Below are 16,587 nucleotides of genomic sequence, written 5' to 3'. Positions count from 1 at the left end.
AAGGCACAGAGAGCCAGGGGCTGGGTAGCTCTCATTAAAGCAGAAAAAACCCCAACGAACCAACCTCTGCTCTACCACATGTGGCATTGCTTGTCCAGCATTACCAACTGTCAGCTTGCATCAGACGTTCAGCCGGGGCTCAGCCCTGCAGCCAAACAGGCTCGAGGTTAAGCAAACCTAAACCAGAAATACATTGCCTTTGGATGGTTTTAGCTGAGGCTCTTTGGGCAGACATCACAGTCTGAACTGGCACATGGCAGCAGCAGCTCGGGTTGAACACAGCCCGGGTGGGAAGAAGCTGGTTTACCAGCCTTTAGTCAATCTGGCCACCCCAGCCTGAGGATTCAGCCACTTTGTTAAGCATTACTGCCTGGAAGTGGGGAGCACACTGTGCTTAGGCTGCTTTCCACATACAGAGCTAATTATCTATTAGCTAAAGATAATATATATATAATATCTATAAAAAATTTAATATATAGATTAGCTAAAATATACAATATAAGGATGGAGTTTCATGGTTACGGCAATAAAAGGCCCTTTGCAACGGGCCAGCGAGGCACAGTGCGGCGCCCATCAGATGTTCCTAAGGGACAGTCTTCCTGCAGCTGCTGCATTGCCCATGACAGCACATCAATAGCGAACCTTCACACCCCACATGTAGGCAGCAAGGTTTCCAATGTGAGTATTAAATACATAGAGCAAGCAGCTTCCAGAAGTGCAAACAGGGGGGGAGCTGAAATCACCTGCTTGTGGCAACAGTGAAGAGAAAGAAGGCTCTGAGGTGAAAAGGAGCTGAGGTGGAAGGGATCAGTAATTGATCACAAGAAACCACACCTCGTGGTCTCAAACACACGGGTTTGTTGAAGAAGCGAAATGAAAGCTTCGCTAGCACTGAAGGCAGTGCCAGAATAACCTCCACAATGTTAGCCAGCTGCAATTAATCCTGAGAGCACCAGCGTACGAGGCAGCCTCTTTTTATCTCCCAGCTTGTGCTGACTCCAAACCCAGCAAAGATTTAAGCATCACAGTTGATTCAGTGCTCAAAGGGAAATGCAAGGAGAGAGCGATGCTCCTACTGCAAGGATCTGCACATTCACATCTTATTCCTTTGATAATGGGGAAGAGATTGAGCTGAAAACCCATCCTTAAGGACCAGGTCGGTGTAGTCCTGATCCGATCCCTGCTCAGGGGCAGTCAGGAGCAGCAGCGGAAGTCCTGAATCAACAGGTCATGGCAGGGAAGGCAGAACAGGATTTCAGTCATTTACAGACTAAGAGGCAAGACTCAATGGGTGAATTCAGGCACATGTGGAACCCATCTGCATAGGTGCAAGAGCTGAGAAGAATGTCACAGTGCAACTCAGTACATTTATTTGGATAGCTGTTAAAGGATTACTCCAGCGAATAAACTTTCCTAACACCATTATATCACAGGAAGAACACTGTGTTCAGAGACAAAAGGCTTACAGCTGACATAGTCCTACAGCAACTTATTGAAAAGCATCAAAAATAAGAATGTGGAACAGTTCATAATCCAAGGGAAACGCTTGGGGTTTATTCTATGGAGAAAAAAAAACCCCACATTTTGCTGTGCTGTGCTTTGCACTTTATAGCATTGTTTCCCACAAGCTGGATGTTTCTGAATAGAGGAGGTGAAATCAGAACTTTGCCATAGCAAGGGCAAAGCTCAAGGTTTACCTGAGCTCATGGCACATTTGCTGCATAATGAAGAGAGGAGCTTTCCCCCTGCCAGGCAGCAAAGCAACTTGCCACCAGGCTCATAAGTGAAGCAGCAGTTTACGTGTGAAAAGCACTCATTGGCTGACCCCAGAGAGCTCTTCATGATGTGGGTATCTTAATAAAACACTCTTTTTGCTATAACAAAGCAGCGTTAAGAACTGCTCCTTCAACAGCCTTTGCCTTAAAGAACACAGGTACGTGTGATGAATAAAAGAGCTCCGGTTACAACACTGCAGTTCCAGCCTCCGATGGAATAAAAGCTTCCTTTTGCTGGTATGGCAATTCAGAATTTAGAGAGATGCATGGGTATCAGTGGTATTATTGCAGAGCAAGAGATGATTAAGTGGGAAAAGAGATTAATTATTTCTAACTAAGCATCCCACTTGATGAAGAGAGATGCTACGGAGCTACCACCATTTGCTCCCGGAGGACACTTTTAGTAAGAACAGAATCTGAATTCATGAGAATTCATCAATTTTGACCCCCAAAAAATGAGCAAAATTCTATGAAAATGCCTTGGTTTGGGGATGTGCCATCTTTTTTGTGTGAGGTTAAAAGTGAGTTCTGAATTAGCTTTTTTTGGAGAGCGTACAGCAAATTCCTGTCGAAGCAGGGCAAATCTTGACTTGATCATGCTTTTGGAATCTTATAATCCTACCACAGGAGATGGATCAATAGATTTCAGTGAAATATACCATTATGAAACAGCATTCCTTAGTACTCTCAGCAGCAATTCTGTGGTGCCTTGCAGAAATGACACAGGAGATTTTAGTTTTGTTATAAAAACCCAGAAGCTCTGACTCAGATTAAAGCCACGTGTCATTAGCACCATCAGCTGCGCGCTGGTGAGACCATGAAACACCCCTCAGACTAAACACATCAATACTGGTATTGATCCTCAAATCACTTCGAAATGGGGCAGGGAGGGATGGGTGCACGTGTCTCTGTAAAAATCAAAGTCAGATCCGTCCACATATCACAAAACCCACATTTTTTCCCCCTTAGAACTATTTTCTAGCGGACCAAGACTGGAAAAAGCAACCTTCACCGTGTCATGCTGGAGTGCAGTAACTTCCCAAAAGCTTCAGAAACCAAACCCAGTTTGTATTTCTTCCAACAGAAAAGGTTTGAGATGTTTACCATTAACTTCCCATCTCTTTTGAACCACCAAAGCCATAGTCCAACCTGCCTGGGGACAACTAGAAGCCAGCCATGCCGCTGCTGGGGCCAGGCAACGCAAGAGGTGCCAAGGGACGTACAGGGAATACTGACAGAGGCTGAACACTGTTATAACACTGCTTCCCAGTGTTATCTCATCTAAGAGGAAAACTTGACATCCTTCATTGGAGCCAACTATAACAATTTATTTCAGCAAGCACGGATTACGTTATGGCTGGAGGCGATTTACAAGCTGGAGGCTTCAATGGCAACAGTTTAATCATATAAGGAAAACCCTTGACAGTGTTAGTGATATTCTAAAGAAAACTGGGAAAGACACTTCAGAAGATTGTACTACACGTAGGGATTTTAACCAGGACTGAGACCTTCAGGTTTTACATATCAGTTCATAGGAAATCCTAATGGATAAATACAACATGAGCCCTGCAGAATTAAATCTCTTGGCTTTATGCTCAAGCCCTCAAGTTTAAAAAGCTTTAGGGCTAGGCATAAGCTACTGGTTCTCCATAATGGAAGAGGGGTGTTGCTTTGTTTTTTTCTCTTTTAAAGGCATTCATGTTTGCTATTTTCAATGTTTAGTAAGGCAGGACTTCCCAAACAGATAGGAAGCAGAGGCCTTCACTTTGGGACACTGATTAATTTGCTTTAGATCAGCTAAATAAATATCTGAATATTGCTTAATGGGCTCCCAATCACAAAGGCCTAAATAGCAAACTGTTTTCCAGTTGGTCCCCTTCACAAAGGTGCACCACAGCCTTGGCTGGCAGCAGGGAAATCCAGATGGGGAGACAACAGGACAGAGAAAAGGTTCTCTCTGTCTTCAGTCTGAACTAACTCCGTACCCTCAAACCAACGCACAGCAACAACTCTGCCATCCACACTATATTCAACCCCTCTCCAAACCTGCTCTTTTGACAAGTTATTCAGCCTGATAGGTGAAGATTCAGCAGTGCACAGGGCGCGAGGTCAGAGTGTTGGAAGAGGACAAAGAAGCTCACTCACACGCTGCTCTGCAAGAGAAAGGCACGGGCCAGCTGAAGGGGATACTACGACTTTAAACTTTGTACTTTTAACATGGTGGTTTGCAACAAATCACACACATCCCCACGTGTTCAAAATATGCCAAGATAATATTTATTAACACAGCAGGACTTACAGATCACAAAAGATAGTGATACATAGGAGCTCGGAAGGGTGTTATCAGAATAAAGCATGCAGGTCAATACTTGCAGAAGAGAGATACCAAAGCAGATCTGAAAAGGCACATTCACACAGGAAATGTTTAGTTGAAATTAGACATTAGAAAAGCAGCAAAAAACCTGAAGTTGATTAAAATATACAGATATCTCCAATAATGCCAAAGAAAAAGGTACTTTACAGATTGGTAAGTGCAGCAAATGGATAACCCTTTGAGAATACCCGGGTGAGGGTATGTTCTCGCTGCAACAGAATGAATCGGGTTCATGTGACTTTTGTCTTAGAGGGAAATAAATTTGGCTTAAAAGAAGCAGCCTGGTTGAAACTAACAGCATGCAGCCAGTGCTCAAAGGGTTATACGAAGTAAATGCAAGAGAAATCAGGCAACATTAGCATCATCTACCTTCCACATAAAGAATTATAGCAAAGTTTAAAGAGACTGTATCCCCTTTGGACAGAGCAAAACTGAAAACCTCTCTTCCCTCAGAAACCTAAGGCTGGGAAGCAACTCGGTGATTTCTAATTCCCAGCATCCCAGCATAAGCAACCTACCTGCCCATACCTGGAAGCTACGCAAGGTGAAATCTCAATAGCCAAAGGATAAAGACCTCTGTGTCAGGGTGTCAGAAAAGTCAAATCATTTATCAGCACCTCTGTGCTGCTGCTGTTTCACTGGAGGTGTTACACGGTGCTTGCAGACATACAGCTCCCAGTGACTAGTCTCAGCAGGGAGGATGGCAAAGGGATACTGTCCCTTTTTGACATTAGAGTTACAGATAGAAGAAAATGAAGGGGGGGGGGGGGGAGGGAAGAAATCTGCTTTTAGCTTCATGTAAACTGAAAAAAGAGGACTCGAACATCAGCAGTTCAGAGCTTGAAATGCATCAAACACACAGGAAGGAACACGTAAGCACACAAGCATTCGTAACGGGTCGGCCGGAGCACGCTCCGCTACGAAACCCAAACAGAGTTCAATGGAGTAAAACTCTCCCTGTGGACAAACAGCCCGCTTGGCACCAGAGGAGAGTGCAGACTCGTTGAAGGTCAATAAAAATAGCTTCTAATTAATACTTCAGAGTTCAAAAGTTCACCAACAAGCACATGGTCGGCCAACCCCTTTAAACAAACCAGAAAGTCTTTTCCTGCCCCAAGCGGCAATCACTCAGCACTGATTCCTGTGGCAAAAGCTCACGGCCTGTCGAAGAGCTCCAGGAGTCAAACTACCACCAAAAGAGGCTAGAAAAATACTAGGAAAAAGTGCTTTCAAACCCAAAGTAAATGTTGCAGACCACACTGGAGGTGCTGCGTTTAACAGCTCACCCCCTTGGCATCGTACCAAGCAGCAAGAGGAAAACGAAAGGTCTTTGCTAATAAATTATTCCTGATACGTTGTACCCTGTTGGAGAGTATCTTCCACGAAGTTGCCACCTTAATTGTCTCCCCTACTTAAAAATATCATAGAATGCAAACCTACAGCACTGTGTATTTATTTATCTCTACCCACTAGAAATCTTTCACCTGGAAAACAACCAATCCTTGCAGGAACAGCTTTGACACTTACAGTCTGTAGGCTCAGAAAAGCCTCTGACTGCACAATACTTGTTGCTAGAACACAGTAATGGTACCTGTATTATTGAAGGCCACAGAACATTTAACTACACCTCACCTTCCTACGTACACGTGAAAAGCAGGACACTTGGGGCATTGGATTGGTGATACGTGATCAGATCAGAGACGGTTGAGTTGCTCCCTCAGGAGGACTTTCATAAGGGGGAATGAAAGAAGGTGAAACCCTCATAAATAAAAGCCCATGGTTTTAGTTTAGGTCTAGGAGTCACCAATCATTAAGAGTAGCACTTACAGGCCCTTTGCTCAACGAGTCCAGTGAGGAATTCAACTCTATAATACTTCTACCTGCAGTCCTGCAAAATACTGCCTGCACAGGTTAAGCCCCACTGTACCGGGGATATCCTTGTGGTGTTATTAAACAGCTTTTCATCAGCAGCATGAAGCAGTGTTCTGCCTCCCCTGTAGAAGCCCAGAGTGGATGAAGTCCTCAAACCAAATGCTTTGTTGAACCCAAGAGATTAAAGTGAGACTCTGCCATCCCTCTTGCTAACGCAAATGGAACGACATCGTTTGCGTTGGAAAATGTTCCACTCAAATCCCTTAAGGGACAATAGCTGACAGGTACCAGCACTATGATGACGATGTCAAATCTCAGAAATAAACTGGCCTGGAGTTCAAATTGTTCAGTCTATTTATAGTCTCCTAAGACAAAGAAAGAAACACTGCCCTGCCAAGGGGCTGTTGGCTAGCGGGTACACAGATTGAAGTGTCTTTCACTACTGAAAGACCAGTGCATAATACTGTAATTTAGCACACAGAAGAACACTGAAACCTCCATCACCTACGTTACCAGAGCAATCTAACCAGTTCCTCACCTGCTGCTGGTGGATGCTGGCCACTAACTGTTGGCAAATCCAAAGAGCTATCAGACATGACATGCTTAAGATCTCCTCCCACATCAGCCAGTTTCATGTCAAACTGAACAGACAACGCGTCTTCAGAATCCTCCTTGCCAACACTGCTGCCTCCGATGGAAGGAAGATCCAGAGACTTCACTGAAGCAGAGTCTTCTCTGGCCTGCTTGAAGGCTGCAACTTTGTCCACCAGGGACTTATCTGTGCTGTTGCACGTGGAAGAAAACTTGTTAGAGTGGAAGTCGGCAAAATCATCATCGCTCTTCACTGAAGAAAGCGCGTTGTCCTTCGCCTCCTCAAAGCCTCCTCCAGAGCCCTCCAGAGAAAGCTGTTTGAAGATATCGTATTTGGTGGGTGTAGCAGTAGGGGCAGAACTCTGCCCACTCTTCACCGCGCTGGCAGAGGAGCCAGGCTGAGGAACAGGACCAGGCTCTAGCTTGAGTGCATTGTATTTGTCCTCTGGTTTCTGTTCGGAAATTCCACTGCTATTGTTGAAAGCCATAAAATCTGCAAAGTCGTCTTGTCCACTGGCTGATGAGCAGTTAGAAAACTCCCCAAAAAGGTTGAACTCTCCAAAGTCATCAGCTAAGCTTGAACTTTTGCTGGGTGCTGGTTGGGCAGTGGTAGCTGGAAGGGGTGGTGGTGGAAAGGAGCCTGATTTCGTCGCGTTAAACGCAGGTGGAAAGGACGGCTGCTTGGTTTCTCCAGTAGAGGAAAAGAGATCCAAGTCTGCTAGGTTCAAAGAGGTCTTTGCTTGTGTTTGCTGTTTTGACTGAACGGGCAGAGAAGGGAAGGGTGCAGAGAACGTTTTGTCCTTTGTAGGTGGCTCTAAGGGTGAGATACTGTCAGCGGTTTTAAAATCCGTGAAGCCATCATCGGATCCTGCAGGCTTGAACTCTGCAAGGTTCTCTCCTGAGAGCAAGAACAATGAGGAAACAATCATTAAAGACACTGCAGTGACGAGTGCATCATACTCACACCATGCGAGCAAGCAAGCAAATTAGCCCATGCAGTGTCAGAAGTTTTGATGCAAACTGTTTAAATTAAGCCCTAGAACTGCAAATACAACCTCTATGAACCACCCAAGTTTCCAGGTCAGCAATTCTAAGTCATTCCAGCACACACTTAAGTCTTCCAAACAGCCTCAAAGTCATATGACATGCCCTTTACACTGTGTTAATATCAAAACACACCTTGACCAACAGATTCAAAAGGTGATCTGTCTTATTCAGCTTCCACACAAGTTCTTTTTCTCACCCCATCCTCATATTTGCCAAGCAAGGAATGTAATCCTGAATTTCACTTACACCAATGCGATATGTGCTTTCTTACAGAAGCAATTCTACCCCTCTCCCTTCAACATATTGCCCCCATGCAGTTTCTTTGTGGGGCTTCAGCAGAGGGTGAAGACATTTTTAGGCTCTCGTTTTAGTCTAGCAGGTTCACCTAAATACACTACAGAATGCGTGATCAGAACTTCAGTAAATACAACTCAATCAGGAGGCATCTTCTAGCTCCTGCTAAGACTGATTCCAGCTTTACTAAGAAGCTTGGAGATACTTTCACATGAAAGTGAGCACGATTAATCGTAAGATGCGCAGCTCTCCGGTTCCTCTACCCACTAAGTGTAGGATCACGCTACATAAGGATGATAATTCAAACCTGACTGAACATTTGGTAACAGGATTTTCATTGAATTTACATTAAATATTTTGATGTACTGACTTTAGAAGTTTTTCCTGTTCATACACAATTACCTTTTATAAAGCAGTATCTTCTGAACATGAAAAATGTTTAACCCATTCACCAGCATGTGCATACTTAGACCACTTGTCATTTTATAGTCTTGAGCATACTTTAAGCCAAGTGTCCAATGAACAGATTCTGTTCTATTTTAGAAGTACACCACTAACATTTAATTCCTCAGCACCAATATCATACTTTAAATGTGTTTAACCAAGACTTAAAAGAATACTCTTTATAACAGTAGTACAGGACCATGACTACACCTGACACACTCTTCCATTCTCCCTCCCCTCCAAATCAGTTCACTTGGCCCAGCAACAACACAACTGCTCACGGAATTGCTATTCATTGATCAAAACTAACACATCACAGCAAACTACACTTACTGCTGAATTGCAAACTTTTCCATCAGAAATGTGAGCTGGTGAAAGGGTTAAGAGTGGTCAGAGCTGGATAACAGGTAAATATAGTAATTTTATGTGGTTCAGAATATGCATGGAAAGAGGTAAAACTACTTCATTTCATTGCATGCGTCTAATCCTGAAGAGGTACTGAGCACAAGTACATTACAGGAGTTTCAGAAACTCAGTCTCTGAAAGGAATTCTGTCTCTGACAAACAAGGAGCAGGAATGAACTCAGGTAAGCAGCTTTATCCTAGGTTTTACTTTGCCCAATCAAAACCAGTTGACCACAAATTTTAATATAAGGGATAAGATTTATTCTTAGAGTACCAGAGTGAGAAGGTTTAATTCCACCTTAACAAGAGAAAAAAGTTGCAATTTTGTCCAGAAACATCTTGTTCTGTCTTTAAGGATATAAAATTCCTTAAAATGAATAAATTCCAACCATACTGTCTTAAAATAAAATTCAGAAGCACCAAGGAGAGATGCCAATCTTCCAGAAATACAATTTGTACATTGTTCCAATAGGATAGTGCACTGTTTTTCCAGGATACTTCTTGCTAAGGGAAGCAGAACCATCATTATTCTACAACTGTAGCAATGGAGATGCTGCAGCTTATAGAGAACTGCTACAAAAATACAATGAAAATACGTTTAAACAGCTCAAACCCCACATAAGTTACCTCAGTATTTGCTTACCTAAGTATTTGCTCTCTGATGGCTGCTCTAATTCACGGAAAGCACTGTACTTGTCTCCACCATCTAGTGAGTATGAGAAAAGAAATACATTCACAAAAAGGCATTATGGATTCATACTGTAAACATTATATTGGCATAACTGCTCTGGTTTTTAAAGACTAATATCTTATCAATGCCAAAACCAAGATATAGGACACATTACAAGAAACTGCTTATAGTGGTTGTGTATTTTAACTTTTACCTCCAAAAGTGGCTGTACTTTCAGCAGGCTTCTCAGCTGCAATTCCTTTAAACACAGCATACTTATCAGTTGATGAGAGTGTCTTATTACCTGGGAGTGGCATTAGTAAAGAAGGAACACTAAAAACAAAAGAGAGAAAAGCAAAGTTCCATAATTTATCCATAAGAAATCTATATTTCCAGGTTTTATGCAAAGGAGCCTCTTACTGAGACTACACAAACCTAAGCTTGTACCCAAAAGAGTGCTTGATTGAGAACCTGGTGTAACTCCATCACTGTCAGTTGGGAATAAGAGCATGTACACAGGCAGCTGGTAACTGATGGGTTAATTCACACCTTATCTCACCTAATCTTATTTCTTTAGGCCAGAAGTCAATTTTCTCCATTCTTGATTCTAGTTTGCACCAAACCATGAACTGAACACTCCAGAGCTTCACTCCACAGGAATTCTTAGCCCAGAGAGAACATGCACATAGACATACCCTAGGAATCACCATTTCATTTATCACTTTGTCCCGAGCAGTGTAATGACAATTCTCCCTGATAGAACTAGATAAAGAGTTAAAACTGCATGACATTCTGCCAGCTCCATGCTTTCAGCTTATCTACTTCTGGTTATATTTCATTACATATTAAGAGAATAAAGCAGAACCACTAAAGGAAGGAAAAGCTAACTCTGAATTTCTCTCAGTGCAAATCAGGGAGCTCAGGTAGCTATCTAAGGAGCAAACCAAGGATTAGTCCATAGTTCCACAAGCAAATCTTTTTGCACATAAACACATTCTGCTTTCTATAGTGAAAGCGCCACAATAACATAACACCATGTAGCAACTGCTGTAAGATTGGGAAGCCATTCTGTGAGAGCTTTGCTTGCCCTCCACGCAAGGCCCCTTATCAGACCTTGGCAGCTTTACACAACATCATCCTTTACATATGAATGATGTGTTTTACCTCTAGTTCATGTCAGTCAACGCTATGCACGTTGAAAATGTGAATGAATTTCTACTGCGTTCTTCAGCCTGAAGCAAGAATCTTTCCAGAGCCATTTAAATCTCCTTATCAGCAGCCTACAAGCAACACCCAAACCTTGCACTTGCACACACGTGCTAATGACGGTCTGCGGTGCTTGCAGACAGACAGTGCAATGTCAAAATATAGCTTATGGTAATATAATTACATTTCACATCACTGCAAACCAGGCTATTAGCTATGCAGTCTTGGCACATGTAATGGTTAATCATCTGTGCTCTGCAGATGGGTTTTTTCAAGTAAAGCTCCATAAGCAATTAGATTATAGCTCATTGTACCATTCTGCTCCAAACTGAACACTTGCACAACTGAATGAAGAGAGCTGCTGCAGTGAAAAAGAAACACTGCTGGACTCACTTACTTCCATTGTGGAATTTACAAACGATGCTTCCGGTAAAACTCTGAACAGCAGAACAGCTTTAATTACAAAATGCCATCTAACTCAAATCAAGATCTACTTAAAAGAGAGCATCTTCAGCTACACATGACATCAGCCAAGTGAAATCACTTGCACAGAATGCCATTAGGCACCGTGTAACAGAACAATCTGGTTTAGTGTCTCCTTTTGACGTCACTGCTGAGGAAGCAACTGGTAATCTGTGCTTACCTGGAAAGAGCCAGCTCTGTTTGCAACTAGGAACAGAAAAGGTCTGTGTCCACAATTAGACACCTGGGAGGCACACGAAAGTTTGCCATGTGCAGCAAGAGGAAACAACAGTGAATTTTGTAATCACAGGACTTTGAGAGATTAATTGTAAACTCTCCAAGGGAGCAAACATGCTCCATTATTCTGTTATACAAAATTTCCCTGATCCCGAGCTACATTCTGGCAGCCTCCCAAAAGAAAAGCCAAGACGGCTGAAGTCTGAATGAGATTTCAACTGAGATTTATCGTCGCTTATTGAAAGCTTAAGCACTGGCCAGAGAAACGACAGAGCTAACAAAACCTTGTCCACTGGAGCTCTCAGGCATTTCAGAGTATGATGTCAAGCTCTTTACATTAATTTTGGGGTCCATATTCAGGGCCTGAAGAAAGGTCTTGATGTCAACAAATGGTTTCTATTAACTCCCACAAATGTGGGGTCATACTTCTAATGGAAGCACACACTAAAAGCAGAACTCCTCCGACCTGGTGTATGTTTTCTCAATAGCTTTACGTAAGATTTTCCCTGAATGCACAGCATGAAATAACTTCCAATTGCCTGTGCAATAGTACAGACACTTGAAAACTCACCCCCATACTTTGTATGTGCAATTTACCTCAGCATGATGACTAGAATGCTAAAGAATGGCCAACCACCTATGGCACATCAAATGCCAGTTTTGATTCAGAAAGCCTAATTGTGGTTGTAACAACCTTTAAAAGAAACTGGCAAGAGTAAAAGTCAGGTGACAAAAGCAAATTACAGGCTAGAAAGCTACCCACAAAGGAGGAAAACATTTAATTCCTTAAGAGAGCTCTCAAATACTGAATACACAGATGTGGTACCTGCTCCGGTGCTGTGAACTGGCTGCTTTAGAGGAGCCAGCCACATCCCCTTGGAAATCAGTGAAGGAGTCATCTAGCGAGCCAGACTTTGAAGCATCTTGAAACTCCTGGAAGTCATCATCTTCTGGTTTTACTACCTGAATGACAAACATCATGTCAATTGCTGTTCTGTTGTCTTTTCAAATTGTCAGGTAGCATGAAAGCAGTTTAGAGCAGCGTGACTGACTTAAGAAGAGGAAAAAACCTTTCAACATAAGCATGCAAAATTAGCATGGTCACTGGTTCCACTTCACCTGCACCAACTCAAAACACCCACAAGGTGTACAGGATTACAAGCAGCATGCACAAAGAACAGGGGAACAAGGAACTCTGCTCCTTTCACATTAAAAGTGTTACTGAGCATAGCCATGCCATCTTTTAATACAGGACAAATATTAATAAATTCAAATCAATCAATAATTTATAATCAATACACACAGCAAAAGCATCAGAAGAAATATTTTCTGAAGAAGGATGAATCACATCTTCAAAGAGCAAAATTTATCTCCCATATGATTTACAGTGCTGGAAACCAAAGGTTCTCTCAGTCCTTGGTTCTTCTGAAGAATGTCACTTACTTTACAAGCTAATAGAGTCTGTTGTGTAGTTTAACTTAAAATCCCATTTAATGTGCATTACAAGATTCTAATTACAACTAAAATCCTCTTTCAATGCCACTAGTTTGTAATGGAGAATGCTTTTGAACCCCTTCTAATGCCACCAGAAAGAAATGAAGAACAATAAAAGAACATCCTATGATTCTACGCTCCTTAGCAGCATGACTTTATGTTTTCAGATGTCACATGCTGGATTTCAGCTCCTCTTTTTGCTGTTTACTTAAAGGCTGCTGTCACTACGTAGCTCAGACAGAGCCAGGCTAATTCCCTTTCCAGGACAAGGCAGATTTGCCACGTAACAGAGCGAGCTGACCTGGCTGGGCGGGTAGGACGGGACGAAGCCTCCGGAAGGCTGTGCTGCAGCTCCGCCCGCTGGAGCCGTGATGCTCATCCCCATCACGGCCGGCCCGATGCTCAGAGGCATGGAGACGGGCGGTGCAGGGGGCAGCAGAGGCTGCTGGCTCACTGCGGCAGGCAGCGGCATTGGAAATCCACTTAACGTAGGAACGGGGGCAGCTGGAAACTGGTTTAACACGTCCGGACTCACTGCAGGGATTCCCCTCTGCAAAGGCAGAAAAGCAAAGACAATCAACATCAAAAAGACACGTTGCATTCTCAGTTCCAGTTTCTAGCTTGTGTTACTGACACCATGAAAGAGCAGGTACTGGCCAAGCTGCAGGTAAACCTTCCAAATCAAAACATGCTGATCTCCAGGGTTATCCATACCTGAGTCACTGCTATCATAGCCAGGACAGTGTACAGCTCCTCTTTGGTGAGCTTCCCAGGGGTGGTACGGTTGGCTAGAGCCCATATCTGTCCGAGGGTCTCTCTGGGCAATCCAGACGACATCAGGATGGGATAGAGTTTAGCTGTATCTATTCCAGCAGGAGTCAAAGTGGTTTCTAAGATTTTCTTATACAACTCTGCGATAAGGGAGTCAGTGTTAGAGACAACTGCTGGTTTCAAGGGAATTCACAACTGCTTTTCTATTTTGCCTCAACATCCTATCAAATCAGTAATACTCAAAGTAGAAGGTAAGGCAATAGCATTCTGGCATTGGATTGTATCATCACGTTTCATCTAAATGCGTTATAGGATGGTCTTTACAGTTTAACACAAAGAAATATTTCATTTAAAATACACTTAATGCTCTACTTCAAAACATGTTTCTTTAATGAAATTGCAGGATAATCCATATAAAATATAGTTATAACATCTTTATGCATTTAAACCTCAGTGTAATCAATATTTACTACAGCATTTCATTTCCTATTTACTGGGTTATTTGCATATGTACGATAAATAGCCTTAAGAAATGAGCCTGCTTAATTACAAGAGAGGCCAAAACCCAGACTACCCATAAAAGCAGTATTATCACAGCGACACAACCTCTTCTAGCCTAATCTGCTGTCATAACAAATTCTAGATTAAACATTGAGCATGAATAAAACACACACTTCTCCAAATGCACATAAAGCCACCATAAATTCATAACGTATCAAAGATACAGGATTCATCTGACGCCTGCAGAGTAACAACTCTGCTCAGTAAGCACCAACAACAGCTCACGTACGTTCACACCTTGTGTTGCTGCTTGGCTAAATGCCATTTTCTTGTTTACCTGGGACCAAGTTATCGTTATAAATCCAAGCAGGCATCATTTGCTGAATTGGGTCCTGTGAAGGGAATACTCCGACTCCTAAACGTGTTCCATTCAGTAAGAAAAAGAAAGACAACTGTATTAGGATATACAGGGTCAGAGTACAAAGATCTTAAGAGACTAGATCATAGTTGGTCAGTATTATTTAGCATTTCAGGCAAAGATTTCAGATGGGAATCACTGCGCTCAGAGGACAAACAGCTACTGCAGGAATACGTATTTCAACCTAGTAACTAGAATGATTTGGCAGTAACAGCAAGAATACATATTGAAATAAGGAGCTCCTCATCTGCCTCCCTCTTAATTTCTAGTTGTGCAGAAGCTCAAGTCTCATCATCTCCTGAACTTTCATAGCAGCTGTTAGGGCTACCTGGGGAGTAAATTAACTTGTACCTACCACCAGGACATCCTTATCAGGGGAATCCACAAACAGGATGAATTTCAGCAAAATCTTACCCTGTGTTCATAAAAACTTATCCACTGCCCCACTGCTCCCAGTCTTCAGATCCGGAAGACATCACAGCCACCTTCACTACTACAGGCTTTCATAACATGATCTACCACACTTTACTACCTTTGAACATGTTATTTCCTTCTCTACTGCGTGGACTCTTCCCCTCAGCCTCACAGTTTCACTTCCTATCTAGTCTCCCTGAGCAGATTTTACGCTCATCTTGGATGGAGCTCTGACAAAAATCAGAATAATTCATTGCCTTTCCCAATGCCCTTGCACCTCCTCATCTTCCACATGGATTCTCTCCTGGCTGCAGACTAATTTCTAATCACCCCACAACTCCAAGCACATTTTTATATAAGCAATTCCTTCCATTTCACCAGCCAAGTAAAATAAATTTGCTGCTTCCTCCGGGCTCCTTATCCTTCAGCTTTAACCACCCTTCCATTCACTTCCGCATCCTACTGACTCTTGCTTCTCACCCTTGAATCCCTCTGGCAAAATTCAGCCCCTTAAAATCAAATGATACTAGAAACAAAAAGGAATTCTCAGCCATATTTAGTTGGCAGACAGGAGAGTCTTACTCGAAACTTTGATAACAGCTGTTCAGTTGAACTGTTTAGTTCCAGTTGATGTTGGAAGTAAAACTTGCCTGAAGTTTTCATCTAGACCAGCTTTTGAAATCTTGATCCCTACAGCACAGGTAGTTTTAGACATAACACACATGAGCAGCAAATTGTCTGGGAAACAAGCTAAGAGTTTTCACCTAACAAGACCACGTCCTCCTCAAAGTAAAGAGATGAAAACCCACCACGACACTGACCATCTTTAGTAATAAATTTCCTCACATAAAAATGAGAGGAATCTTCAGAGAGCACATCTTCCCTCAAGAAAGAGGACAGAGTATTTGAAACCAGCAGACCTGATTAACACACGTTAAAAGTGATTACAGCAATAAACTTGAGTGGAAAAAGTTCAGAGCAAAATCATAGTTATACTTTTAGCAAGGAGCAGGAGGCACTGATGTATTATTCAAGCAGGCATTCAGAGCAAACTTGTGCAGGCCTGGCCTCAGAATTAGTGCACAGTGTGTTAGCATCCAAGCAGCAACTCATTAGATGTAAATTCTCTCAAATGTTTCATTTGCTCACCACACTCTTCAACTGCTCTGTTTTGTTCTGAAGCCTTGGGCACCTCTGCAGCGGTGGTACCACTTTCCTGGCCACCTACAACCCCCCAGTCACTGATGGTTAGACTGGGATGAACTTGGCTTGCAGCCGAGGCTTTGTGCCCAACTTCGGATGTTTTAAGTGTGGTTTGCTCTTGTTCAGAGTCATTTGAGCCATTATCTAAGCCTTTCTCCTCCAAGGAAGAGCCTGAATAAACAGCAGGAGGAATTATTTATGTTTTGTTATTAACCATCCAGATCACAATTCCACACTTCCAAAGGAAAAGTATTATTGGTACCACTGAGGGGTTATGACGATGAGCATCCATCCCAGCTCAGACCAATAGCAGCACCCTGTGCAAACACTTCTATAAGCCTGATTCTGCCCTTTACTTACCATGGATACACAACTTCAACAAACAAAAAGCACCACGTAGGAATATAGG

The 16,587-nt window shown here is 42.7% G+C and overlaps 1 protein-coding gene across 7 annotated transcripts in view; it reads right to left on the bottom strand.

Moving 5' to 3' along the window:
• The window catches only part of SYNRG (synergin gamma), a 38,661-nt gene that overhangs the window by 11,971 nt on the left and 10,103 nt on the right, over positions 1 to 16,587 (bottom strand). For 4 of the 7 annotated variants that reach the window (XM_061469983.1, XM_061469985.1, XM_061469987.1 and 1 more), the window contains 8 exons: positions 16,125 to 16,349; positions 14,481 to 14,558; positions 13,586 to 13,782; positions 13,173 to 13,421; positions 12,204 to 12,340; positions 9,687 to 9,805; positions 9,446 to 9,508; positions 6,560 to 7,510 (listed from right to left, as the gene is read on the bottom strand). In XM_061469983.1, the coding sequence (XP_061325967.1) occupies positions 6,560 to 7,510; positions 9,446 to 9,508; positions 9,687 to 9,805; positions 12,204 to 12,340; positions 13,173 to 13,421; positions 13,586 to 13,782; positions 14,481 to 14,558; positions 16,125 to 16,349 (2,019 nt within the window). The remainder of the gene's footprint in view (positions 1 to 6,559; positions 7,511 to 9,445; positions 9,509 to 9,686; positions 9,806 to 12,203; positions 12,341 to 13,172; positions 13,422 to 13,585; positions 13,783 to 14,480; positions 14,559 to 16,124; positions 16,350 to 16,587) is intronic. The other 3 variants (XM_061469986.1, XM_061469988.1, XM_061469989.1) reach the window with 1 other exon arrangement.

The sequence above is a fragment of the Pezoporus flaviventris genome, unplaced genomic scaffold, assembly GCF_033815535.1.
Source record: "Pezoporus flaviventris isolate CSIRO_AGI_PZ_B2104156 unplaced genomic scaffold, CSIRO_AGI_Pfla_v1 ptg000063l, whole genome shotgun sequence".
Classification (NCBI taxonomy): domain Eukaryota; kingdom Metazoa; phylum Chordata; class Aves; order Psittaciformes; family Psittacidae; genus Pezoporus; species Pezoporus flaviventris.
Note: the sequence above shows the minus strand (reverse complement) of the source record. Positions and strands in the feature narration are given on the sequence as shown.